Source organism: Pipistrellus kuhlii, unplaced genomic scaffold, assembly GCF_014108245.1.
Source record: "Pipistrellus kuhlii isolate mPipKuh1 unplaced genomic scaffold, mPipKuh1.p scaffold_m20_p_17, whole genome shotgun sequence".
Taxonomy (NCBI): domain Eukaryota; kingdom Metazoa; phylum Chordata; class Mammalia; order Chiroptera; family Vespertilionidae; genus Pipistrellus; species Pipistrellus kuhlii.
Window position 1 is genome coordinate 28,569,392 of NW_023425482.1, and position 27,102 is coordinate 28,596,493.

The 27,102-nt window shown below is 34.7% G+C and overlaps 1 protein-coding gene across 15 annotated transcripts in view; it reads right to left on the reverse strand.

The window, feature by feature from the left end:
* CHD9 (chromodomain helicase DNA binding protein 9) overlaps nt 1–27,102 on the reverse strand; it is a 143,932-nt gene that overhangs the window by 19,627 nt on the left and 97,203 nt on the right. For all 15 annotated transcript variants that reach the window (XM_045582875.1, XM_045582868.1, XM_036440425.2 and 12 more), the window contains 19 exons: nt 25,264–25,507; nt 20,629–20,805; nt 19,211–19,354; nt 18,840–19,095; nt 17,573–17,783; nt 16,177–16,372; nt 13,758–13,925; nt 12,924–13,103; nt 12,347–12,457; nt 11,080–11,276; nt 10,429–10,628; nt 8,240–8,399; nt 7,733–7,822; nt 7,457–7,560; nt 6,876–6,993; nt 6,219–6,276; nt 4,640–4,682; nt 3,370–3,589; nt 557–759 (listed from right to left, as the gene is read on the reverse strand). In XM_045582875.1, the coding sequence (XP_045438831.1) occupies nt 557–759; nt 3,370–3,589; nt 4,640–4,682; nt 6,219–6,276; nt 6,876–6,993; nt 7,457–7,560; nt 7,733–7,822; nt 8,240–8,399; nt 10,429–10,628; nt 11,080–11,276; nt 12,347–12,457; nt 12,924–13,103; nt 13,758–13,925; nt 16,177–16,372; nt 17,573–17,783; nt 18,840–19,095; nt 19,211–19,354; nt 20,629–20,805; nt 25,264–25,507 (3,080 nt within the window). The remainder of the gene's footprint in view (nt 1–556; nt 760–3,369; nt 3,590–4,639; nt 4,683–6,218; nt 6,277–6,875; nt 6,994–7,456; nt 7,561–7,732; nt 7,823–8,239; nt 8,400–10,428; nt 10,629–11,079; nt 11,277–12,346; nt 12,458–12,923; nt 13,104–13,757; nt 13,926–16,176; nt 16,373–17,572; nt 17,784–18,839; nt 19,096–19,210; nt 19,355–20,628; nt 20,806–25,263; nt 25,508–27,102) is intronic.

Sequence of the window (27,102 nt, forward strand, 5' to 3'; positions counted from 1 at the left end):
AAAACCATGAAGCACACCCCAGAACAGTCCCTGAGATGAGCATTAGCACCTCGGGGTAGCTGTCTTTTTTGAAGGCCCTGGGTGATTTCATCTTACTAAAACTTTTTAAAATGTCCTTTGAGTGAAGGCCTCATTGCCTGCAAAATAATGCATGTAAATACGCCCTCTAGCATAGCTCCTCTCAGTTCTTATGGGCTAAAAATGTAAGTTACTGCTATTTACTAAAAGCTATCCTTCATCTGCTACCTCCCCGAATCATAAATCTAATAAAACACTAGCTATTTCCTCAAAATGCAATGTGTACCTTTATTCTCTTTAGATCTCATTTTAATAATAAGAAGAAATTGGGGAATCTTTTGGCATATTTTATTTACAATTCTGGAAAAGTGCTGACTTGTTTAATCAGATAATATTGAAAATTTCTGATTTTATTAACTAATGTCACCCCAATAAATTCAATAAAAAATAAAAAAATTTTTTGTAATGTTAATGATTTTGCTTCTTTGACCAAAACGGGGGAGTGGGGGTGTGTGTGTGTGAGAAATTTTATACATACCTTCTTTGGAAGGAAGACGGCAAACCCTCCGACACATAGACATGAATGCATACAAATATTTCTCCAAACTATCGTCAGTTTTCTTATGCAGCCTAGCCATAGCTCTAAATTTTGTCCAATCAAATTGACCTCTGTCAGGATCAAATACCACTCCAAAGGTAGACACCACTCTGTAAAAGTCAGCTTCTTCTCTTCTTGTCCATCTATTTTGAATCAGATGAAAGAAAAAGTCATACTGGTTACTGAAATTAACATTTATTAAAATGCTGAATATAATGACCAGAATAAACACTTAAAACACTGCAAGTATCTAACACTTTAATAGTTTTTTGCATATTTATGTGAGAGATACCCACGATACGAGATTATAAGATATGATGACCCTACCTTCAGGAAAAAGATAAAACATTTAAAATGTTGCCGAAACCGGTTTGGCTCAGCGGTAGAGTATCGGTCTGCGGACTGAAAGGTCCCAGGTTCGATTCCGGTCAAGGGCATATATAATATATACATTGGTTGCAGGTACATCCCCGGTAGGGTGTGTGCAAGAGGCAGCTGGTCGATGTTTCTCTCTCATCGACATTTCTAGCTCTAGCGCTCTCTCTCTCTCTCTCTCTCTCTCTCTCTCTCTCTCTCTCTCTCTCCTCTCTCTCTCTTCCTCTCTGTAAAAAAATCAATAAAATATATTTAAAGAAATTTTTTAAATGTTTATTGTATAAAGTAGAAACCAAAGACTATTAGGAGAGCACAGAAGAAGGGTCAATTTAGACTTGCATGATGAGATAAAGTATTACAGAGTGGTATTTAAGATGGAACAAGCTAAGATTGGTAGGACATGTAAGAAAGAGGGCACCAAATAAGCAAAACAGGAAGAAATCTACATTTTGGGGGGATAGTATTCCAGATTGACAAGGAGACGGTTTACACTGGGGACAGATTTGGGAACACTCTAAATGACTGCCTAAAAATCATTTCTAGACTATTCAATAGAGATACTTAAGAGGGTAATATTTAACTCACACAACTGTTGTGTAAATTAGAAAAAGCACATGAGAAAGTCCTTTGAAGGACATTAACAGGTGACTTTTTTTTTTTTTTATAGTGATGCATTAAGAAGACTAAGGTAATGATGTTGTAAAACTGTGAGTATGGGAAACCAATCAAGTCATATGAACCTTACAACACAGTGATAAAAGAATGGCAAAAAAGGATGAACTGGAAGAATGCATAGAGAGAAAACAAAACAAAACATAACACAGTGCCTACCTTCAAAGAATTTACAACTTAGGCAGACACAGAAAGGGAAAAATAAATGTCATTATAACATCTTATATTACTGTGACAAATGAATCATTTATTTAAATGAGTGCTATGAGTGCAGAAAACAGAGAGAGTACTGGAAGCTTAATTGGTTGAGAAAAAATTTAGTACTATAATAAAGGCTTGGACATGTGTTGAGCTCTGAAGGATGGAGTAGGTATGGACTAGAGAGTAGGAAAAGGAGTATAATTACAGGCGATAAAATGTTGAATCAATAATGAGGAGGTCATTCTGGCTGAGAGAACAATAGTGGATAAAATCAGAAATGCACAATGATGCCTAAATTGAAGTTGACTTTACACCTATAATAAATGAGTCACTGAGTATCGCAATAAAACTTTTATCTTAGGCAAACTAATCCAGATCCCACATATTGAGGAAAATGTGTATGGTGGAGTAAAGATGGCCACAAATTATTTGTATAATTTTTCTCTTTCCGCTAAATCTTGGTTGGCCCTGTTGACGTTTGCTGACCAGCAGTAGGTGGCGGAAGTGGCACTCTGGAATCCTGAGGCTGCCCAAAAGAAACCTGCAGCTTCTGTCTCTGCCACTAGGAAGGCTCCCTCTTAGATTTGAGCCCCCGTTGGCAGCCAGTCAGCCATGGGAATGAGGCCACTTCAGACCTTCCAGCAAATTCCATGAGAAGCACAACTACCTGATCAACACAATTAAATGTGAGAAATAAAAAGCTGATGTTGTTTTAGTTATAGAGTTAGTCGTAGTTGAAAATTATGTCTAGAATCGCTAAAATCTAAAGTTTCAGACTAAGTAAGCTCTGGCTACAATGATGAACTGCAAATGGGGGGAAAAACACACACACACCAAAACGCAAAACAAAACAACAACAAATAACACCAACACCAAAGAAACCCCCAACAACCCTTGATTCAACTCCCAGAGAATAGCCAAGGATCACGTTTAATAAGGGGGCCAAGTTATGGCTAAACATTCCTATTCTTTTCTGTGTACTCTATCACTTTTAAGAAGTTAAGTTTTTGGGATGCGGTAAGTTTGCCCGTTTTCTTAAGAGGGCCTCTTGTAAGAAGTTCTACCATCATTTGTGCCCCTTTGACATAGCAGTTCCAAGGGTTCTTCCTGTGTATAAATCATAGATGGGTTTGTCTTTCATATATTCTAATATTTCACAGAAGTAACAATTTAAAGAGAATGGAATTTATTTTATGTAATTTAAAAGTTTCACTGATAATTCTTGAGCTTGCTCTGCATTTCCCTATTTTTCACATCAAATTGGTCATAAACATGACAAAAGAATGAAGAACTGACACGTATGCCTAGTAACCATAAGCTGCAATAATATTTACTAGTTTTACCATATTTGGGTATGTATTTATACATATGTGTATACGTTTTGTTTTGACCAATTTCTCTACCCATAGATGCTTTTCCCAAAGTGAATAATCACACCCTAATGGCCTTCAGATGACCAATTATATTTAGATACTATATAGTACAGTGTGATTTTTTTATCTTACCTTTGCTGTCTTTCTATCTTGGCTGCCATTTTAGGATTAAGAGTGGCTTCTTCATAAAGAGGCTGCACGACACTGGCAGGCACTGAGAAAGCAGGCTGGATTTGCTGGGCTTGTCTATTTTTATTCGTGCGCTGATATGCAGTGATAAGACGCCTCAAACGTGTGGTTAAAGCTGACTGTGTAGGCCAATAGACTTTATCACCCTCCATCAGCTGACCATCTATATTTAAAGAAACTCATGTCAATTGAAAAAGACTAAAAAACCAAACCAAACACTGTGATGAAGTTTACAAAAGTAACAAGTTCCCTATTCTAAAACAAAATTTTCTTTCAACCTGATTATGTGAAAAAATCAAACCAAATCTCTCATCATTAAATAGTTTTAACTATAGCTCTAAAAACATCACAACAAGCTTTAAGCGCAACTCAAAATAAGTAATCACAGTGGAATGAAGAACCACATGTTATATATTTAAAGAGAACTCTACTTGCACAAAAAATACAACCTTGTACCAACAGGTCTAATCTATCTTACTGGCTGGTGAGTACTCAATGCCTTCAATAAAGTCAAATTGAAATCCATGAGAAGTTGAATACTGTAAACTTTTCTAATCGATTTATTCTGTATTAAAATTTTCTCAACTAAAATCGAAACATTTTACAAGCCATTGGGGGGAACTTATGTTTCAATAGGATAATGCTACAATCTTTAAGTCTGTATACACCCAATACAGTGCAGGATCTTGTAGTCTATTTCCCGGGTGTGATATTATACTTAATATACCACCACTAAGCAGGAATCACTCATGCTAAGCAAATCTCCTCTTCAGTTCTGAGTGAACTATGCATGGGTGAGGCAGAGTCCCCTGGGTTCACAGGAGGACATGAGTGTATTCTGGGGACAGTGCATTCGTATTTGGGTATCACATAGCAAAGCTGTGTAGAATGTTCCCTAATGTGCATATGGAACTAATAACATGCTGAATGAGTTATTGAATTAACACTTTAATGATAAAATCTCATATATAAGTTTAATAATCGAGACATAAAAAAATCAGCTTCCGTTCTCTAACTATTCACTGAGTCACTGAGTGAAGATCTGCAGCTAAAAATATTGTTAAATTCTCAGTCAACGAGTATGTCCAATAGTCACTGCAACTGTCTTCAACAAAAATTTCACATACATTTGAAGCATTACAAAAATTTATTAGTTTTTGATCTCATGAGGAGAGTAATTTACAATAATATTAAATAATTAAGTGCAATTTACCTCCATCTGCTATAACAAGATCTCCTGGTGAGGAAACATCATCCTTTTAAAAGAAAATAGAAATTGTCACAGGGTCATTAGGTCAAAATACAGATAAGAAGAAAAGCAAATCAAACTTTGTTAAATGATCTATTTAGCAAAACTAAAAACTATAATCTGTTATTAATTCTCACCCCTTCATATTTCTCTATAGACATTGATATTTAGACCAATCATTATTAAAATTCTTTTTTTCTATGATTATATTTAAATTGGTTTCTTTTCCTCCACCCTTTCTCTAATTGTAAAAACGCTTCAGGTTTTATTTACAACTGTTGTTGTTTTTTTTATACCAACTCTCACATAATTTACTCATTCTGATATTTGGTTATTAGAAAACATTCAAATCTTTTCTGTTTAATCCTAAACAATTTGCTTGTGCTGTAATTTTTATCTGTCAAGAGAGCATTTTCAATTAGGTATCGTAACATTATTATAAACTTAACATATTTATAACTGGTTTTATTCCAAATGTCTATTAGTTTGTATTGTTTTGTGTGTGTTTTTAAATATATTTTATTGATTTTGTACAGAGAGGAAGGGAGAGAGACAGAGAGTTAGAAACATCGATGAGAGAGTGTCATCAATCAGCTGCCTCTTGCACACCCCCCACTGGGGACATGCCCGCAACCAAGGTACATGCCCTTGACCGGAATCGAACCTGGGACCCTTCAGTCCCCAAGCCGACGCTCTATCCATTGAGCCAAACCAGTCTCGGCAGTTTGTATTTTTTTTAAAAAAGCTTGGTTAGATTTATCATCCCTTTGTAGGTGGGTCTTTTTTTGTCTTGTTAATTTTTAACATTTCATTGTTTGGTATATCTATAGTTCCAGCAGGAATAAAGTAGATTTAATTTTATTTATCTTGACAACATTCATGTTATTGTTTGAATCTGAGAATTCATGTCTTTCATCAAATTTGGAAAAATTCTTCTCCCTTATACTTTCTGGTCTCTCCTGGAATGCCTATTTCGCATACTGTAAAGATATTATCATACTATTCTCTTTGTCACTAAAAAATTTTATTATGTATTCCACTGTGCTGGTTATTGATTTATTGCCTCAGCTCTAAATTTACCGCCTCTCTCAATGCCTCTTGTTAGCTCTAAGAAAACAGATGTGGGTTCTTTAAATCTTTTTTTCTTATCGACAGCATGATAAGTTCTGCTTGAGAGACACTGTAGGAGAACAATGATTTGACTTCCCAATTCTGGAGTTTCCCCACTGCTCAGCTCCCATGGCACACATGGCTCTCCCAGTGCCACTTCCTGTAGATTAGGCAGCTACTTTAGCACCTGCTAGCCAGCAGCCTTCGCTAGAAACATCCCCGTTGGTAGCCCCGTGGCACCCAAGACCAGCAAATCCTACCTGACAGCTATAGCATCATCTAGTTTTTAGCATGCTCTCATATAGAATATGGAAATTCCTAATCTCTTTTACCATTCCTCCCCCACTCCACAAATTATGTGTTAGGAAAGGCACACAAAAGAAACCACAGAACAATTAAAATTGAGGATTTAAAAATATGATCTAAAGCATACCTCTATGTCATCTTTAAAGAAAGCTGGGGCAGGTTTGTATTCTGGATCTTCCACATCCCTATTAAAACACAAACAAATTTAATAATAATTTGACTGGACTTGCATTTCTCTTGATAAAACAAACAAATGGAATCTTGTAGGAAGGACTCTTTGGTGTTTTAAAAGTGAGACTGAAGTCTCTGTTCTTTGGCCAGGGGAAACAAAGCCTTAGCATAATATGCAAAGTCAGAAGAAATCTAGTTTTAATTTACTCATTCTCCCATGTTCACTTTTAAATGTGGAATTATTAACCTTAACAGTCTCTTACTTTCTTCTTGTGGTAAGATAATAAAAGGGCCTTATGAGTGGTATAACGAACATTTTATTTCTCTTCAGTTGTGGCGTCCTTCCCTCCAATACCGCTAACGTTTTATGGCCGGAATGACCATGACTATGAGGACTGGGAAATTAAAGGACTCATAAAAAAAAAGCGGGTGGGGCAGGTCCACCTCTTCCTTGATCCTACTCTTGCTGAACAAGTGCTAACTTCCTAGAGCTCTTACCATGAGCTCTTCTAGACCATAAACTCCAGTTCTGCTGTGACTACATTATTTGTGACATAGAATATGCCGACGCTGGCAGAGATGCAGGGAATTCCTGCCTTGGAGATGCACATACCCGTCCATGTAGTCATTGGCCCTCTGCTCCGCAGCCACTGCTTTTTCGTCGGGCTTCCCCACTCTTTCCAAGAAGCACAATGCTGGGTCTGCTCGGATGGTGTTATATTTCTCATAGCCTGGAGGTCACCAATGGTCAAAGTCAAGAAGATAAAAGGAAGATGTATGCATACCAGCACCCTCATATGTATGAAGAATGACATTCCTAGACTAAAGGGACTGAATATTAAAATGATATATACATGTTTTCTAAAATTATCACAAATAGTACATGACCTGGTACTATGTATATTTGAAAGTTTAGATTGAATTTATCTGTTAGAATGAAAAAGGGAAAAAACTGATCAAACACACAAAGCACGCTTCCCGTAAGAAGTCTTCCTGAGAGGGGGAGCTGTGTGCGGCTACGTGCAGGGCACAGTGGACATAAGTCCCGATTCTTCACTAGGAAATGCAGTGATGAAAGACACCGTGGATGTGAATGCTTTATATGACATACATAGCAACATGAATGTGACTGGAATAAAGCTGCCAGTGGAAATCAATGAGAACTAGAGCCCACCAACTTTACTTTTCACCTACCATGTTTAAAAACTCCAATAAGGAGTGACTTATCAGCATCAAAATCCCACCAGTCAGCAGGAACTTCTGAGTGGTCTGGTTCTGGGACCCAAACATCAATGTCACTTAAAAAAATAAATAAATAGAAGGTAACAAATTAGCAAGGGTTAATGCTCTAAGTTTGGTGAATTTCTCTTCTTGTGAATTTTATTGACAAATGAGCCACTTATACAGACAGTTACACAGTTTTTTGCCTAATCATGTTACTGAAAAATATAAACAAGTTATTTCACTTACCTTGCATCAACTCCATCAAATACTTTCTGGCACTCATTTCCAATGACTTCTTGCTTTAGATAATATAGCATTCTTACACGAAGCAAAACCCTAACGATGAGGAAAAAGACAAAAGATACAAAAGTATTAATCACTAAAGAAAAGCCATCCATGGGGTTTAGATTAGAAAAGAATTTGTACGTGGAATTTTTATAATGAAATAATTAATTAATTTTGATTAAATAAATCTCATTACTATCATATATATCAAATATATTTCTCCAAAATCTTCACAATCATCACTATTTAATATCCAAGAAAGATAGAATGGCTAGTTTTATTTCTCTGTTGATAGAAAGGGACACAAGAGGACCATGATTTGTGGATGTATACTCTGAAAGGTTAGATTAGGACTAGTCCTAGACCACAGTCCTTGTCTTTACTCAAGATCAGCATGATTAAAGGTTGTTAATTAATTTAGAAAAATAAACTTATAATGAGCTGTGTTAAAAATACCCCACGACATACTTATTACAATGGTGCTTTATGTGTTTTTTGTAGCCTTCATCTTGAAGTAGCTGCTCAGGATTATATTTTCGAAGCCATTCTGCTTTCTGTATGTCAAATGAGCTTGTCTGCGTCTTTACTTTCTTCCCTTTTCGGCCCCTGGGTACGGGGGCTGAAAGGCCTGTAGAAATGAGCCGGACATGTGAAATCAGGGATAATTTGTATACAAACCTGCAATTTAAAAGATTTTTTCCAATGTAATGAACTTCTGGAAACTTTAAGAGGTCCTTACTGGCTATACAAAGATCTTTAAAATGACAATGGTAACAATACTGATTCAATCACAAGAAGATGGGTCAACGTTACACACACATTAAGACAACTTCCCCCAATAATTATTCTATCTCAAATGAGTCTCCTTTCCTTTTTGTTCCAAAACACATTTTCTTTTTCAAATGTAAAAACTAAAAGATCAAACCTATCCCTTTGCTTTACTTTTGCTCCCCTATAGAATAGTAAGATTTGGCCTGGATTTTCAAAACTGATTTTACTAATAACATGGATTATGCATAGCCATGCTGGATTCCTATTCAAGAGAGCTACATTCATTTTATTTCTTTGTCATTTTTGTTGTGAAATATTTCAAAAATACAATAAAAGATTCCCATTCTCAATGTGAACATATCTTCTCTTTGGTCGTTTTTACTGAAGGAAATAATACATGGCTGAAGTTCACTTCACTCCTTCCTCTCCAGAGAGAATCCCTATCCTGAATTTGCTTTTGCATTACATGCATATTTATAGTCCTATGTTGGATAAATATTTAGTATTAAATATTCAGACATTATATTATACATGTAATTCAGTAATGTACTGACTATTCTTGATATTTTTTTGAGATTTATATTTGGTGAGGCTCTAATTCATCCATTTTAATTGCTGTGTAAAATCTATTGTAAGATTATACACCTTGTATTAATCTTCAATGATGCTTGAATTGTTTCATTTATAATTTTTCACAATCACTATTCAAGCAGTTTGGATTCCTCCTTTCCGTCTTTCAATTTAAAAAAAAAACAATTTTATATCTTTATTGTTTAAAGTATTACATGTGTCCCCTCTCCTTTCAATTCTTACCTCGTTGATCTTTTCCTTGCTGTATTCTACCAGCTAGAAGTTCCATCACAATTATGAATACAAGCCCTATGCAGATTTGTCCATTTCTCCTTAAAATTTTGGTGGATGTTGTCTTTATGTTTTGAGACTATTTTGTTCAGTGCATACAAGTTCATACTTCTTTTATGGATTGGTCTTTTCTATTATGTAATGTCCTTTTAAAAATACCAATCAATGCCTTCTACCTCAAATTGTATTTTGTTCTATGTTAACATCATTTTGCATTCCAGTCCTCTTCACCTTTGCTAGTTTGGAAACTAAACAGTGCATATTTAAAGACACACACTAAAATTTTCCTAATAAAACCAGCAATGTTCTATATTTTTGAACTTTTCCCTAACAAAATTATCGCACATTCATCATTTAATCCTATTGTATTTACTGCTTTATTTATACTTATAATTTAAAAGAGGTCTGCTTGTGCTTTGAATGTTTCTACCACACCTTACTAATCTTTCAAAATCAAAATATATTTGAAATATCTTTGAAGCCGAAACCGGTTTGGCTCAGTGGATGGAGCGTCGGCCTACGGACTAAAAGGTCCTGGGTTCGATTCCGGTCAAGGGCATATACCCTGGTTGCAGCGCATCCCCAGTAGGGGTTGTGCAAGAGGCAGCTGATCGATGTTTCTCATCGATGTTTCTAACTCTCTATCCCTCTCTCTTCCTCTCTGTGAAAAACTAATAAAATATATTTAAAAAAAGAAAAAAGAAAGAATATCTTTGAAGACATTAATGATGTGGGTTTTTTTTTTAAGCTGTGCTCTCCTTTTATAGTCCTTGACTTCAAGTTCAATTTATGAGTTTCTATTTACACTTTGTCTCTCATATGGGAGACTTTCCTAATCCTGATTGTTTGCCCAATATGTACCACCCCCCCCAAAAAAAAGTATAACATTGGTTTTCTAAGTTGAAACTTGAATTGAGGGTGAAGGTTAAAGGTTCTTTAACATTGTAATGCCACAATATTTTATGATAAGCACTAATTAGATAAGTAAAAATAAATTTAAAAAGAAAATGAAAGAAGGTTCCTGCCTAGATGATTCTGAAGCTCTCGAGTTTGTCCATCTTCGGTTGGAGTAATGAGGTCCCATATGAAGCCTTTAATTTTCTCATCTCCTCGGTAGTGAATGAGGCAATATGCTAAGAGGGCTCGGCAAATTATTTCCACATCATGCTCGTTTAACTGTCTCTTAAAGCGACCATGAGATAGAATCTCTCTCCATCGGCCCCACCTGGTAAAAAAATGTACATTTACATTATTCCTCAGTCAAATTTTAAAGAAAAACACAGCTCATGGATAAATAGCATGAAAACTGCAAAACACACATTTTGTCACTAATAGGATATACCTAATGAAGTGTTTCCCCCATGAGTAAAAGGCAGAGCCATGGTATAGTAATTTCTAGTATATTTTATTCCTTAATGGATAACATTATTCATTTTGTATTAGTAAATATGCAAATCTGAGAACAAGGGACTTGACTTTAGTGATACATTTATAATTTAAAACATAAGAAGGTCCCATCATTCCGTTATTAAATATATGTTAAACATATAAATCCAGGGTACTTTTAAAATATATTCTATTGATTTAACAAGGTAAAATATATTAGAATATAGTGTTGGTTTTCAGTAACTTTACAGAGCAGACTACTAACAGTAGATGTTAAAAACAATACTTACCCATAGACCAGCAGGTTTTTCTCCACTCTGAAGCACTCAGTCCGTCCATACCCACTGGAACGGTCACAGGGCCTCCGCAGTTTGGGCTTTTCCTCTCCTTCACTTTCGGCTTCAGATAATTCAGCCAATTCATCTTTTGTGGCACTAAAGGGTCTTGTTTGCTTCCTAATTCTTGGAGTGTCAATAACCAAGCTGTTCTGTAAGATTTAACAGCTATTACTTGAACGTCCTTTTTCTATTTGGCTTATAACACTGTCTTACATTATCATCTTTCAATTGTATAAAAAATAATTATAGAAAGTGAGAAAAAGAAATTACTAATAATTTCACCAACATACCAAATCAACTTAAAAGCTTTTATACTCCTTTAAAATCCTTATTATCATATATTTATAATTTTATGATGGGACAGTAATATAATTAAAAAGAATCTGGATTTTGGCTTTGTAAATAATATGAAGGTTATTGTATTTGCATCTGCAATAACCATAAAAAATAATTTTAAGCTAAATTTCTGAATCATGATTTTCTTCACCTAATTCACAATTCAATGTTGGTTGTGCTAAAATAAATCTTTGTGACCAACATTTATTCTAAAAATTCAAAAGAAGGGAAATAATTAAGAATAAAAATATTGATCAAAGGATGTAAACATTTATGTAAACAGGTTTCAGGGCTTTCCAAAACTTACTCTAACACACAAAAAGCAAGGCAAGAAGTGTGTAAATTCACTATGTTCAGTTTACATGCCTTTTACTTTTACTGAGAAATTTCTCTAAGTTAAGCACTATGTTATGGACTGTGGACATAGATATATACATGTAGTCTTTTGCTCATTAAAAATCTGTAGTCTTGAGGGTCAGACTAACGTGGAAACAAACAAGAGCTACTCAGCATGGACTATCTTATGACACAAGAAGGGTACAACTGAATGGATCATCATGACTGGGATCTGACACCGAGTCAAAGATACACAAAAAGTACATGTGATTTAAAGACAGAAAATTAAAAAAAAAACCAACATTATAATTTCAAAATATATAAGTAATACCCTAAGTTAAGCTTTCCTTGAATTACAACCTATCATGAATATCCTAAGTATGAAATTGAAGCAGTGTCTGACTCAAAATGTCATCCTTCTACTACCCTATATCAACTTATTGATGTAGAAAAATTTATTTTGGTAAGTGCATAGTTCAATACCTTAAAATATAACAATATTACCAAATCATCCCAAGAAACAATATTTTTAAAAAGAAATACTTACTCTACCACTGATGGTATCTATATCTATTTCTGCCTTTTTAGCCCATTTTTGCCAGAAGTTGGGGTCATCTAAGGAAATATCTGTCCGATTTCCAGATGCCACAAAACTCGCCTGAAATACAGAATGGCAGTTTTTCAAAATGTCTTGAAGCTAGAGGAAAAAATCTATCAAAGCACATTTAAAACATTATCTCATCACATTACAATGTTTCAGTTTAGTTAAGCATTAGGTAGATGCTCTGCAGATAATCAGTAGAGTAAGAGACACTTAAATTAATTAATTAATTAATTAATTAATTTATTTATTTATTTTCAATATATTCCATTGATTTTTCACAGAAAGGAAAAGAGAGGGACAGAGAGCTAGAAACATCGATGAGAGAGAATCATGGACCAGCTGCCTCCCACTGGGGATGCACCCGCAACCAAGGCACATGCCCTTGACCGGAATCGAACCCGGGACCTTTCAGTCCACAGGCTGACGCTCTATCCACTGAGCCAAACTAGTCCCGGTGACACTTAAATTTTTTCAGTGGTAAATGTTACGGGCACATATAAAAAACAGCACTCCCTGTTACCTTAGCAAATGTTGACCCACGTCCTTCTGACTCAATTGTAATAGTTTTTGTACGTCGCAGTAAAATCTGATCAATGTCCTCTTCACAGAACTTAGAGCCTTCATCTTCTTCATCCATAATTGCACCATAAGCACCTCTTCGAAGCAGATCTTCTATTTCCTTTTTGGAAAGCTGCTGAATCTAAAGAGAAAATAACTTTGGTAAAAAAATTTTTTAAAGTTCCTAAAAAATGTCAAACACAGAGGGCATATTTAAATATGTACATAAAAGATAATTCTCTGAAAGAATACATTAAACTTGTTGACTCTTCTTTACTATCTTTAAATGTGACTTGCCATTTGCCTAAAATATCTGAAGTTAAAACAAAGCATGCAAGGGCAAGTGAACTATCAAGGTATTTTTTTTTAGTTACAGGATTCTATAGTTGTTACAAGCACAAGATATAACAAAATAATCTGGATGGAGGTAATGGCAAAAAACATTATGTACTACAAGACAAAGTCAATGCCAATCGTTTAACACTAAAAACAATTCTGAAAAACTGTGCATAGAAAAACTCACAAATTCTATTTTACTATGCCATGATACAATCGTTCTAAAGTCAGAACAAAACATTTCCTCTTTGAAAACAAGTTATTAGAATTCACAAGCCCTGGAGCTACACAAAGAGAACAAGATAAAAAGAGCTAACTAAACGTTACATTGTTCTGAAATGCCTCCATACATAAAATCAGCTATTTAGTGTTCAGTATAGATCAAAATTAAGTAATACCTTGCTTGAGGTTAAAAGTAAATGCAAATAAAAACTCCAAGTGAGAAAGAAAATATACATACACCACCAACATTACTTTCTCTTCCACTCATGCTCTGTAACACAGCCTTGTCTAGACCCAGTTTCAGACTGGCTCGGTCAAACATCTCCCTCTCGTATGAGTTACGAGTTACTAATCTGTAGACTTTAACTGCTTTATTTTGACCAATTCTGTGACAACGAGCTTGGGCCTATAAAAAATAAAAAGTCATAGATTCAACTTATTTTACAAAATGGCACAAAAGAGCATATAAAAGACATTTAAAAAGAGTAAAATATCTTGATGGAATATGTAAGAATTTTTAGACACTTTTGCTACTGAATAAGCTATAACCATTTTCTAATAATGAAGGTAGAGCTTACTAAAATATGAAGTCAGCTACAAACTAAAATTTAACCTTATATTTCAGAGACTATAAATCACCGAAGAATTAGTTTTTTAAAGATAATTATATAATTAAAATATAACTTTAGACAGTAATGTCAACTCTATGAATTTATTTTTTTGGCTGTTGGCAACTCATTCTTTAAAACGATCAACAATTTTTTCAACATATTTTAATTAAACTGGATAACTGAGAAGGTATATAAGAAACTAAGATAAACCAAGACCGGTTTGGCTCAATGGATAGCACATGTGTCAAACACAAGGCCCGCGGGCCAAATCCGTCCCGCCAGGCCTTGCAATGTGGCCCGCACTGTGCTGTCATCACTGCGCTCCGCTGCGTTTCCATCACAATGACAGTTTATGACTGTTCAGTAAACCATTCGGCCCGCGATTTAGGCTGGATTTTAGATTTTGGCCCCTTCTCTGATTGAGTTCGACACCCCTAGAGAGCATCAGCTTAGGGACTGAAGGGTCCCGGGTTCGATTCTGGTCAAGGGCATGTACCTTGGTTGCGGGCACATCCCCAGTAGGGGGTGTGCAAGAGGCAACTGATTGATGACACTCTCTCATCGATGTTTCTAACTCTCTGTCTCTCTCCCTTCCTCTCTGTACAAAATCAATAAAATATATTAAAAAAAGAATACTTAAAAAAAAAAACACTAAGATAAGTAACTATGGAAAACTAAATTTTATTTAAACAAAGACAACTAATTATCTCATGTGTAGACATTGAAAATTTTACCTTGAGTTCTTGCTATACTTAAAATTTACATGATAAATTTTGATTTTAAAGTTTCTATAGTACCAATGGTCTTTCTCCCAAATTATTCAACTTTGTATTATATTATCTTCAGAAAATTAAAATATAAACTGTGGCTTTACAATTTTTACATAGCATTGATGCTATACCCTTTGCAGACATCTTTTATTTAGTCTATCCATATAGACCCTGTGCCCACAGGAAGTCAAAACTGCAAATGAACAACATTATTCCAGGTCCAGTGAAAAGTATAAAAGGTCAATTTCTTTTATAAGTCTATAATAGGTCACTAGGGAAAACCAAGTGAGAGGGAGAATTAGGAAACCTGAAAGTTTTTCCAGTTCTCAAATACAATTTGATTATTTTATTTTAGATTAACTTGGAAAACATCACATGCACAGTGGTCAGTTTTAAGTATAAATATACATTTCCAAGGCAAATTATGATGATTTGGGTTTAACCTAGGGACTGGCCTGCTTCTAAGAATGAGTTTTACATTTTTAAAGTAATGTTTAAAGCTAATAAACACAAAATGTGGGACACAGACTTTATGTAGCCCACAATACCTAAAATATTTACTAATTGACTTTTTATAGTTTATCCCTGATTTAATCTATTAATTTTGGATAAACCTTTGATATTTGGAACTAGATTACATAAAATCACACAAATGAGAGGTTTAACCAATACTTTATATTGAGACAGGTATACATTTTGTAATAATTTACTTTTATTTGATTTTTTTATTTAAAATAATATTAATTACAACACAATTGACTACCAAGAACAACAAAAGATTAATTTTCCTTATAGTATATCTTATCATCTTTCCTACATAGGTTATCTCTGCAAACTTTGACCCTATCGTCACTCTAATTGATATTCCTGTTCCTACAAAATCCAAGCAGTCTTAAACTTATACGAATACCTTAAATTTCTATAATATTTCATAAAAACATACTTTATTATTTAATGGCTGAGAAGTTGAAATTAAGAAAAGCAAGTATTTATTTTTAAGAAAATAAAATTGTGAAAAATGTGTTATAAATAAGTTATTTAAAAATCTTAGGTGTCTCAATATATATATTTTAAACAATTAAATACTTTATTCAAATAGGAAAAGCTTTTAAGAAGTTAGAAGTTATTGTCATCAAATTTAATTAAATAATGTCTGTTTAATTTAGCATAGATATTACTTAGGGAAATATACGTTAGCTTGTCTAGATAAAAGCATGTGAATAGCTAGAAAATTTGTAAAATAAATTTAATTCTCTTAGAAGAAGAATTTATTTACCTGAAGGTCATTTTGAGGATTCCAATCAGAGTCAAAAATTATACACGTATCAGCAGCAGTTAAGTTGATGCCCAGCCCACCAGCTCGGGTACACAGTAGGAAAACAAATCGATCTGAGTCAGGTTTACTGAATCGATCTATAGCAGCTTGTCGAAGATTCCCTCTGACTCTGCCGTCAATTCGCTCATATAAATATCTATCAAATGAGAGGCGATACATTTAAATAGTGGGGTATAATGAAGACACATGTCAAGTCTGTTTTCCTGCAACTTAATAAGCAATTACTACCCTAGTTGGAGTTTTATACTTCTCTGTACTGAAACTAAGAATGAAATGCAAAGTAATATACAGATAGAAAAATATCTGCTTTCCTGATTTATAGGTAACATACCATTATAAAGAATATCATTTTTAGACGTTGAAATGGAAAAATAGTCCATGAAGCCTACTTTGCTGATCTCATTATAACAAATAACTTTTTTGTACATGAAGCAAATACGTTCATATAACTTTATAGAAGAAATATTTTTCTGTGTCAACTGTGTTAGTCTCTAAACTATAAATCTAGCAAGTGTAACCGAGAATGCTGTTTCCTCATAGGCAGTATTTATAAGCTAATGACTTTTAACTTCCTTTATCCTTCATCTATAACAACAAAAGCATAATATGCTAATTAGACGAGAGGTCCTTCTGGATGACCTTCCAGATGAACCAAAGGCTGCAAGGGAAGCCCGGTCCCGGTGCCAGAGGGAAGCCGGTGCGGCAGCCGGGGGATGCAAGGCTACTCTTGCACAAATTTCATGCGTCACGCCTCTAATTTAACACAAAACTCAAAAACTGTAGACTTCAATAAAAATACATAAAAATTTGGAGACAAGAGGAGGAACACATGTCACACTTGACCTTCCCTGGTTTAAGAAACGTCTTTGCACAAACTACTGACTAGCGTCTCAGCAGCAGGTTCTCTCTAGTGCCTGTAAAATGGCGGCATAGTTTCTAATATTACTTCTGACATTAAAGAAATTAAGAAAAGGTTCAGGCTCTAATTCCAACTATGACAGAGATTGGGGGAAAAGCTTGAAAAAAATCTGTTTTCCATTTTGAAAATAGTTATGTCTGTTTGAAATGCCATACTGCAAATTTTACAAATTAAGTAAAATGTACACTAATGAACCCATTCCTAGGTTGACAACTACCTGTCAGTTTGCAAAGTTTTCTTAGTCTCCTTAGCCCCACCTACTATTACAACATAAGTAGGTTAGGAAAACACCTGACACCTTACCCTAAGCAATCTGAAGGCATAGGAATAAATTCTTATCTAGATGTGTGTAAAGGTGAGTTTCAAAAACCGTAGTGACATATATTCATAATTCATAGGATGAATTCCATGCCTTACCTTTTATGTATAAGATAGTCCTCCAGGATGTCAAGGCACCGTACCATCTGAGAGAAGATGAGCACTTTATGACCTCCTGCTTTCATTTTGGGAAGCAATTTATCAATAAGGACCAATTTACCAGCAGACTGGATCATTGCTTGGAGATGAAAATCAGAAGCAGCAGGATTATATGTATCTCTAAATTCTCCAAGTATTTTTTCCTCAGCACCTGTCAAAGAAATGTGAGAGCATTAATGCACAAATGAAGGTAACACCCAATTGCTTTCATTGTTCCAAAAATCAGAATCAGCACACCTCTGTTTCTGTAACACACTAAGACTTCTTGGATGGGAGGGGAATCACCAGTACATTTATTAGAACTGTTTCTGACTAAATCCCCAACCCACACAGGACTGACATTGTATTGAGGATATGGACAATTTATTAAGTATCGTTTTATCTCCCCGGACACCTGGCAAAATGTCTTATATAAATTTATGCTCATTATGTTTAATAATGTTATTAGGGAAAGAATTAATGAAAATATAGTCCTGACCTAGACGAAAATCACATCTTTTGAAACACACTTCTAAAAGTTAAACACCAACATAACAGTGATCCATCACTGAAAGGTGATCCTATTTAATCTGGTTATATCTATGGGATTCTGATGGCCATCAAAAGAGAGAAACAAGGGAAAGTATAAGACACTGATGAATACTTTCTTCAGAGAGTCTGTATCTGCATTAAAGGCTCTCTGCCTTCCCTCAGCCTGTGTAGTCATCAATGAGTACGAGGATTGCAGGCTAAGAAATGACTTGTCTTGGATAAAGAATGATAGGGAGTATATTCCCAGAAATACTGTAAGTGTAAAGACCCAAATGCTGTACAGATAGAATGTAAGACCTTGAAAAGTAACATGAGAGCACAAAAATTTAGACACACTACCCGGACTAGAAAGATACCAGAAAAAAATATAAATGTGGAGGCTAGAGATGGGTGTTGCTGTGTTTGTACCTAAGGATGATTAAATTGAAGGAGAAATTCCAGTCCGTGTGAGACTGAACACAAGACCTTCTATTACAACCTAAGTGGTAACTTGGGACCATGACCTGAAGTAGTGCCCCTGACTCTGAACCACTCATAATCCCACAGGAGACCAGAGTGAAGGTAATGGATCAATGTCTTTTCTTGTAACTGCCAATACAGCTGCAGCACGCTGTGTTTTTATTCATGAGCATTTCTTGGAAGAAACAAGAACTTGTGTGTCATCCTTTTTAGCTACCTTTGATAAGATATGGATGGTTACAGCACTTCCTGAGCTCCATCATGGTATTGACCAAGTTAGGTACATTAGTCTGTCCTGCTCCTTTGGATAAAAATGAAAAGTTCTTCTCCAAAATAGCTCGGTAGTATTTCTTTTGAATGTTAGTAAGTTCCACTTCAATGATGGTTTCTTCTTTTGGTGCCAACTTCTTCTCCACATCTTCCTTCAATCGTCTCAACATCATCGGTTTCAGTATAGCCTGAAGTTTCTGCACCTACATAAAAAAAGACAAGATATATAACATGTGTGTACAGTCAATTACACATATACACACATAACAGCAATGATAAAAGATCTGATGTACTTATTCACAAAGACCAAATGTTTACCTGTTCCTCTGTTTTCAGATCCCCAAATTCTTGCATAAATGTTGATTCAGAAGGAAACCTTAAAGGTTCTAGAAAGTGAAGAAGACTGAATAGTTCTTCAACTGTGTTTTGGAGAGGTGTGCCTGTCAAAAGCACCTTGTGTTCCTATATGAAGCAAGAATAATTCACATCAACTATCACAATACAAAAATTATATAAAGTTGATATAGGTTATCAAATATTCAGTGATTGAAAAGCAATATTTTTCTGACTAACATTATCAAAATATATCTCTACTCCCAAATATCCATTAATTAACATCTCAATCACTTTTTAAAAACTCTATCATTCTCATAATACCTCGCTTCGCACGCTGTTTTTACTTATTCATGAAGAAAAGATCTAAACAATTAAGAAGCACATTTTAGATTTCCTCAATGAAACAGGTTTTTTAAGAATAGAGAGTATTTGTTTCTTTTGTATTGAGTCATTCGTGCAATAGTAATTTGTATACAAAACTGTGCACATTCTTTGAAATTTGGCTGATCATTTGACTTAACAAAAGAACAGATTCTCAAACAATGTAGGCTGAACTCCAACAGTGCAAAGTGCCATTTGGAATATGATTCTAAATTGGAAATGCATTACAAATGAAACACAATAGTAATGGAAGGAAACCGTTTTAATGGTAATAGTACAAATTATTTAAAATTTGACTTGACAATACCTCTAAATTCCTTAGCTACATACTTGTATATGCATCTGTACATTTACAGTATGCACTGGTGAATAGCATAGAAAGATATACATCCAGCTTTGAATCCTGGGTGAGAAATGGGAGTGGGAGTGGGAGTGGGCATGGAGGGAGGAGTATAATGGAGCACTTTGTTTTCTGTATGCAGTTCTATATATATTATTTCTTTAAGTGCTCATGTACTAATTATGGATCCTAATTAAATAAAAAAAATTTAAAAGCAAACCGCTTTCATTTGAAGTATACACACTAAGAAAACTTTAAAAAATCCTATTTATTAATTATAACCTATATATACGAAGCATGTAGAACCATGTAGGCACTTTATCCCTGTATAATATTACAACTTTGGTAAAAGGGCTTTTAAAAGAAATTTATGGCTTGAAACTATGATAGTATTTTCTTTTCAATAGTACATTCTACAGAGGTTGCTTTTTTTTAATTCTAGAGGTTAATTTTTAAAGCATTTTGATGAAAAGGCTAAAAAATTTTAAGTCTTAGTAAATAGATGAGATTTTTTTCCTTAATAACATAAAGCAACAAAAAACACATCAGCACAGACAGAAACCAGTTATTACCGTACTCTAAAATGTAAAACGTTTATAGGATTAGTTCTCGGACTCTATCTGACCTTTTGCTATGTAGCCAAGAAACTGAATTAAGTCATAGTAAAGATGCTACTTACCAGATTCATGAGTTTCAGACCTTCTAGAAGTTTACAATTTTTATTTTTTAACCTATGTGCTTCATCAATGATCACACATCGCCATTCAATTGCATTAAGCTCTGCACAACCTCCAAGAATCATTTCAAAAGTGGTGATGATGGCTTGGAATCTGTAAGCTCCTCGAATGATACGCCCCTAGAAATTTATTATCAAATACAGTAATTTGGTAGAATATCTTGACCATAAATTTTAATTCCTGTCAAGTAGCATAAAAATACATCTAATGACATCTGGTATAAACTATTTTCCACTGAAATTTTTATATACATATATTCATAGACACTCCCTTAAATGAGGAGTTTTAGCATTAAAACTGGTAATAGCCCTTGCTGGTTTGACTTAGTGGATAGAGTGTTGGCCTGTGGACTGAAGGGTTTCGGGTTCAATTTCAGTCAAGGGCACATACTGCAGGCTGGCTCCCCAGTATGATTTTCTTTCATCTTTGCTGTTTCTATTTATCTCTCACTCTCCCTTCCTCTCATAATTTACATAATAAATTACAAAATTTATAATTACACCAACTAAGCATTCCTCCATAAAATGTTTTATAATTTTTAAGTTATAATAATGATTTCAGGACATGCATGAAGAGACCAGTACACAAGCTGGCCACTGAAATTTCAGCATTAATGTGGATTACTTACATCCATGAGTCCACAAAGAGGACGACAAAAAGGTAAAGTTAATATCAAAATTACCAAGTCATTTAGTCAGCAAATATTTATTGAGTGTCTATGTACCAGACACTGTTCTAGTTGCTAGAGATATAGCAGTAAACAAAACACATACAAATAATTGTCCCCATGGAATTTAACATCTTAGTTTCCAAATATAAGACACAGCCATAAGGAACAAAGAAACAACACAACACAACAATAAACATTAACTTAGTAAAAATACTAAGTTAGAATATGATAAGGGCGGAGGGTCAGAAGTGACCACTGTAGTTTTTAAAACAGTGTGCCTGAGAGGCCATTACTGAGAAGTGACATTCAAGCAAAGTCCTGAAGATGAGGGCGGAAGCCATGTTGATACCGAGAGGTCTTGAGGGAAAAAGAGTTTTTGTCAAAAGTAGCAAGTGTGAAGGCCCTGCCAGGAGGACTTCGGGAGTCCTCCAACAATAGCAAGAAAGCAGGAGTGGCTGACATGCAGGGCGGAGGGAATAGGGCTACTCAGGGACTTTGAACTCTGCAGTAAGGGCTTTGGCTCTTACTGTGAACAAAGAGCTACTGGAGAATTTTGAGACAAGAACTTTCATGATTTGACATCATTTTACAAGACTCGCTTTTGGCTGTCATGGTAAAAAGAGTAAAACCACCCAAGGAAAGGATTATACAGACCAGTTAAGAGGCTGTGATATAACTGAAGCAAGAGATACTCATTGGATGTCATGAGAAGTGCTTCATTTTAGATGTGTTGTGTAAACAGGATATGCTACAGGGCAGCTGTGTAACAGTACAAAGGATTCCAGTTTGACTCTAAAAATTCTTAGCTTAAACGTAAAAGTTGGTATTGCTATTTACTACAATGAGGAAATTCCAGATTTTTGTTTTGCATATGTTTTGCTTGAGACACCTAGTAGATATCCAAGCAGAATAGTTGAATAGGCATTTGGATATGACTCTAGAATTTAGAAAAGAGGTTAGAATTAGTGACATAGTTTTGGAAATTTCCAGTTGTATAGATGGCATTAAATTGTGCAGCTGAATGAAATCTAATGAAGTATGGCATAAAAGCATGAGAAGACAGAGCCCTGGGTTGCCTCACGGTGAGACAGAGAAGATGAGAAGAAACCAGTAAAGGGGGCTTCTGAAGGAACAGGTGATGTTATAGGAATACAATCCAAATGGAAAAAATGTGTAAGTGGGATTGAAAACTATAAACTCTTAGGAATTAGAGAGAAATAAAGGCTTAAGAAACATGTGTTCTGACAGGATTTTAATGCCTATTCACTTAGATTAATTCATATTAACTACATTCACTGGCCATTAAGTTGAACAACAGTTCCAATAAAAAGTAAGTATAAAGTATAAGTCTATAGTATTTATATGGCTCAAAAACCTGAAATATGTTGTATGTATTGCTTAAGAGTAAGGGCTCTCAAGTATGTTATTCCCAGTTTGCTCTATGACTTTGGGGGGAAACTAAGTAACTTATTTATACCTCACTTTGCTCATTTATAAAATTCTGCAGTAAGGGGAACAATAATACTATTATATATTTAAAGGTTGTCAATGCAAGGATTAAGTAAGATATTATATGTAAATGGTTTAACATAATGCCTGACACATGGTTAAATACTCAATAAATGTTTGTGATTATTCCTCATGGCAATTCAGAAAATTTGAGCATAATTTTATTATCACTGTGACTTCAAGCTATTTAATAATTTAAAAAAGCAGAAGTTAAATATTCAATTAATTTACATTAATATACATATTTAAAAGTGACAACAAAAGTTGTTTCTACAAACAAGCTGCAGCAGAGTGACACTCAGTGCACGCTGCCCGGTGGGTGAGTGGGGGGACTGGGCCGAGGGCCTGGCCCTGCCTGCGGGGTCTTGGGCCCTTTGGGCTGGAGCGTGCAGGCCCAGGTACAAAATACCAAAATAAATGCTGTGGTCCAGCCAGAAAAAACAAAAGTTGTTTCTATATTTAAAGTAAAAATCTATTTATCTCATTACATGAGAAATCTTTATCTTTTGAAATTTAAAACCCTTCAAATAGTATTTTTCCAGAATATATAACATTATCATAAAAAATATAACATTTAATACATAAAGTCATGTTTATAATGCATGAAGAATCTTTCAGCTCTTGGGCTATCAAATTAATACCAAACTCCTGAGACATTAAAATTGTGACTTTGTTAAAAATCTCTTACAATCAAAATGTTAACTGCACCTTCTCTAAGAAAATTCATTTGAACTAATTTCTATGATGCACTAAAATTCTACAAATATAAGATTAAGAATTATAAAACATGACAGAAGAAAATCAAACTATAACCTTGCTAAAATGTCATAGGCTCCAAACGTACAAAGTTAAGTTTTCCATAGAATTGAATAATGAAAGATTTTGTAGATGCTTAATTTCATAGAAATGTGAAGTGAAGGGAAATGAGGTAAAAGGAACAATAATAATTAATTTTCAGCTTCAAAAAGTAAAAAATTAGTTATAATTGAGAGGTAAAAACACAAGGTTTTGTATAATACCTTATTTTACCATAAATCACATCACATGACCTGGCCATAAATTATAATGATCCTTATAAAAAGGGAAGAATCAGTGAAAGAAAAATAAAATATCATGATACTGTTGAAGTAGAGCTAGAATGCCAGGCAAATTCCAGTTAAAAAGTACAATTTCATGTGAAATGTGTTGATGTTTTTATCATTTTGTTTCTTATTTCTTCATTAAGTTTTTATCTAAAAATAATTGTATTACTACTCAAACTTCAACTTGGTACTTTGTATTTTCAAGTCTTAATTTTCTGCTAGGAAATTCTTTCTTATAATGTCATCTCTTACTTTTATGACTTATGTATGTAGCCAAAATGAAATGGAAAAAGTGCCCATAAGATGGAGGGGAGAAGAAAGCCATAAAATCCCCAGAGTATGCAGTGTTTCCCGAAGTGAGGTACGCGTCCCCCCAGGGGTACGGGAAGAGTTTGGTGGGGGTACGCGTTGCACCGGAGTTTGGTGGGGATCTGCACTGCACTGTGCTTAGCTGCGCCTAATTCTACGTTCTCATGAGTACGAGGGGTACTCAGAGTTACGAAAATTATAGAAGGGGTACACATATGTCAAAAGTTTGGGAAACACTGTAGAGTAACAAATCCAAAGGGGGAAAACTTATAAAGGTATGCTTAATCTGTATATAAAACCAAAATTGTTAAAAACTGATTTGAGAGAGAAAGAGGAGGGGGGAAGAGGGAAGGGAGGTACAGAGCGTGAAAGAGAGACAGACATTGATTTGTTCCACCTATTTATGCATTCATTGGTTGATTCTTGTATGTACCCTGACCAGAGATCAAACCAACGACCGTAGCATATTGGGATGACATTCAAACCAAATGACCTACCTGGCCAGGGTCAACAAACCAAATTAAAAAAAAAAAAAAAAAAAAAAAAAAAAAAAAGTCTAAATCAAAATCCAATGAACACAAAAAAGAACCTATTTAAAATTTCACCTCAATAAGCTTTTAAATTCATGGTATTTCACTTAAGATCTAAATTTTTTAAATGAGAAGAAGAAAAGAACACATTGTAGGAATATCAAAGAGACCTTTATAATTCTAAATTTAATGTGTATTTTAAACATTTAGTAAAACATTATTTAGTTTAAAACTTATAGATTTGTACATTTGTATAAATAAGAATACTTCTTTATAATAAATTAGAGCACGAACAAAACTACTTTAGTCATTGTTCTCTTTAGCTACTAATATTTATTATAAAATATATGATGAATAACTTGACTGAAGATCTAAATAGGCAATTAAAATCTATCCTCAATTTGAATGTAATGAATATGCAATGCTTATCATGTTCCAAACTGAGCATTCAAACAAACCAAATGACCAGTAACACACCTGTGAGTCCCTGAAGTACATCTCATACCGCTGTATCATCTGTCTGCTAATCAGGCTCCCATGATAAACCACAACATTAATATCAGTCCACGTACGAAATTCTCTCTCCCAGTTTGCAATAGTAGAAAGTGGAGCAATAATCAGGAAAGGTCCTCTTATACCCGTCAGAAGGATTTCGTAGAGGAATGTAATTGATTGAATTGTTTTGCCAAGACCCATTTCATCTGCTAAAATGCAGTTTCGTCTGAAATAAACAAATATATTATCCAAGTAGACATTGGGTTTTTCTGTATACTATAACAGTTTTAAAGATAAATATACAAAAGTAATCCATGATCAAGTTAAAATGCTCACATTTATAAAAATGTAAAAGTTGCTGAAGTGCAGAGTAGGTTGAAGATTATAATTTTATTATAACCCTGCAATGAGGAAACATATTTTGTAGCTCCAAAATAAAGATACCACCCGATAGATGTTTGTTTTTTTTAAAGAGTGAAATGGCAAGCACAAGGCAGACTAAATATTTTATTCAGGAAGCATTTTTTAAATACCTTCTATATCTCAGGGACAGTATGAGAAGATGGGATACAAAAGAAATAGAACATGTTCTCTGCCTTCCAGGGGCTTGTATCTATTAGAGAAGCAGACATGCAAATAAACAAATAAGTAGTCATGCAATGTGCTATCATAGAAGAACAAATATAGCACCGGTTTTCAACTTTGGCTGTACATTAAGAGAGCCTACAATGTTTGAAAGAGACCCAGGCACCCAGGGCCCGCCCCTACACGCTCTGTGAGTCAAGGTGTACGGAACAGAAAAAAGCAGCTATAATTTTTAAATAAACTCCACAGATGATTATGATACATGACTGGTTAAGAATCGTCAATATTAAGCTTACTACGAAAGCTCAGAGGAGTAAATGTCCACTTCTGGCTAGAAGATATTGCGATGTGAAGACTGCTGTGAGTGGGGAGGGCAGTGTTTAGCCAAGGAGCACAGTGGAAAGCACATGATCCATTGTGGGACCACAAGTTATATAACTGTGGTTTTGAGAGATAGGGGATATTATTAAGATAAGCAAGAAGTATATATAAAGAAAGTTAGACATTATTCCAATAATCTGACAAAAAAAAATTTAAATGAGGTCAGGTTTTTATTTTGAAGTTTGCTCCAAAGCCACTGTGGATATGAGAAATGAGATGACTAGAAGTTTAGAAGCTAATTGAAGGGCCTGCAATAATGCAGGAAAGAATGGGAGGACACTTGGACTAGGGAAGAGGGACTAAGAAGAGAACTGATTCCAACATTAATTATGATTTAGAATGATTTGGACCTGGTGGCCAACCAAGTACATAGGGTGTAGAATGACAGCCAGATTTTTCAGTTTGGGTGACTAAGTGAATTTTATTATTCTCAACTGAGATATAAAATATGGGAGAATACATCTGGTATGGAGGAAACAGGAAATAAGTTTAATTTTGAATCTGTTGAGTTTAAACACTCATTAAGATTAAGGTAGCAAGAAGTAAAAAGAAATATGGGTTTGGGATTCAAGGCCTTACTTATAGATAAGAGTGAGATCATTAGTGTTATTGATATGTGAAGTATACTATAGGGGTGCAGAATATGGCTTAGGGGGAACAAATATGGAAGGAGAGAAGAGAGAAAAAGACAGAGTTTTGGGCAAGAAAAATCAACACTGAAAGGGCAGGCAGATGAAAAAACAAACAAACAGCAAAAACTACTGAAAGGGACAGTCAGAGAGGTGCTGAGGGTCTAGCAGAGAGTCAATGAGAATGGGGAAAAGCAGCAACTACTTTCTAATGCAGCAAAGGCAG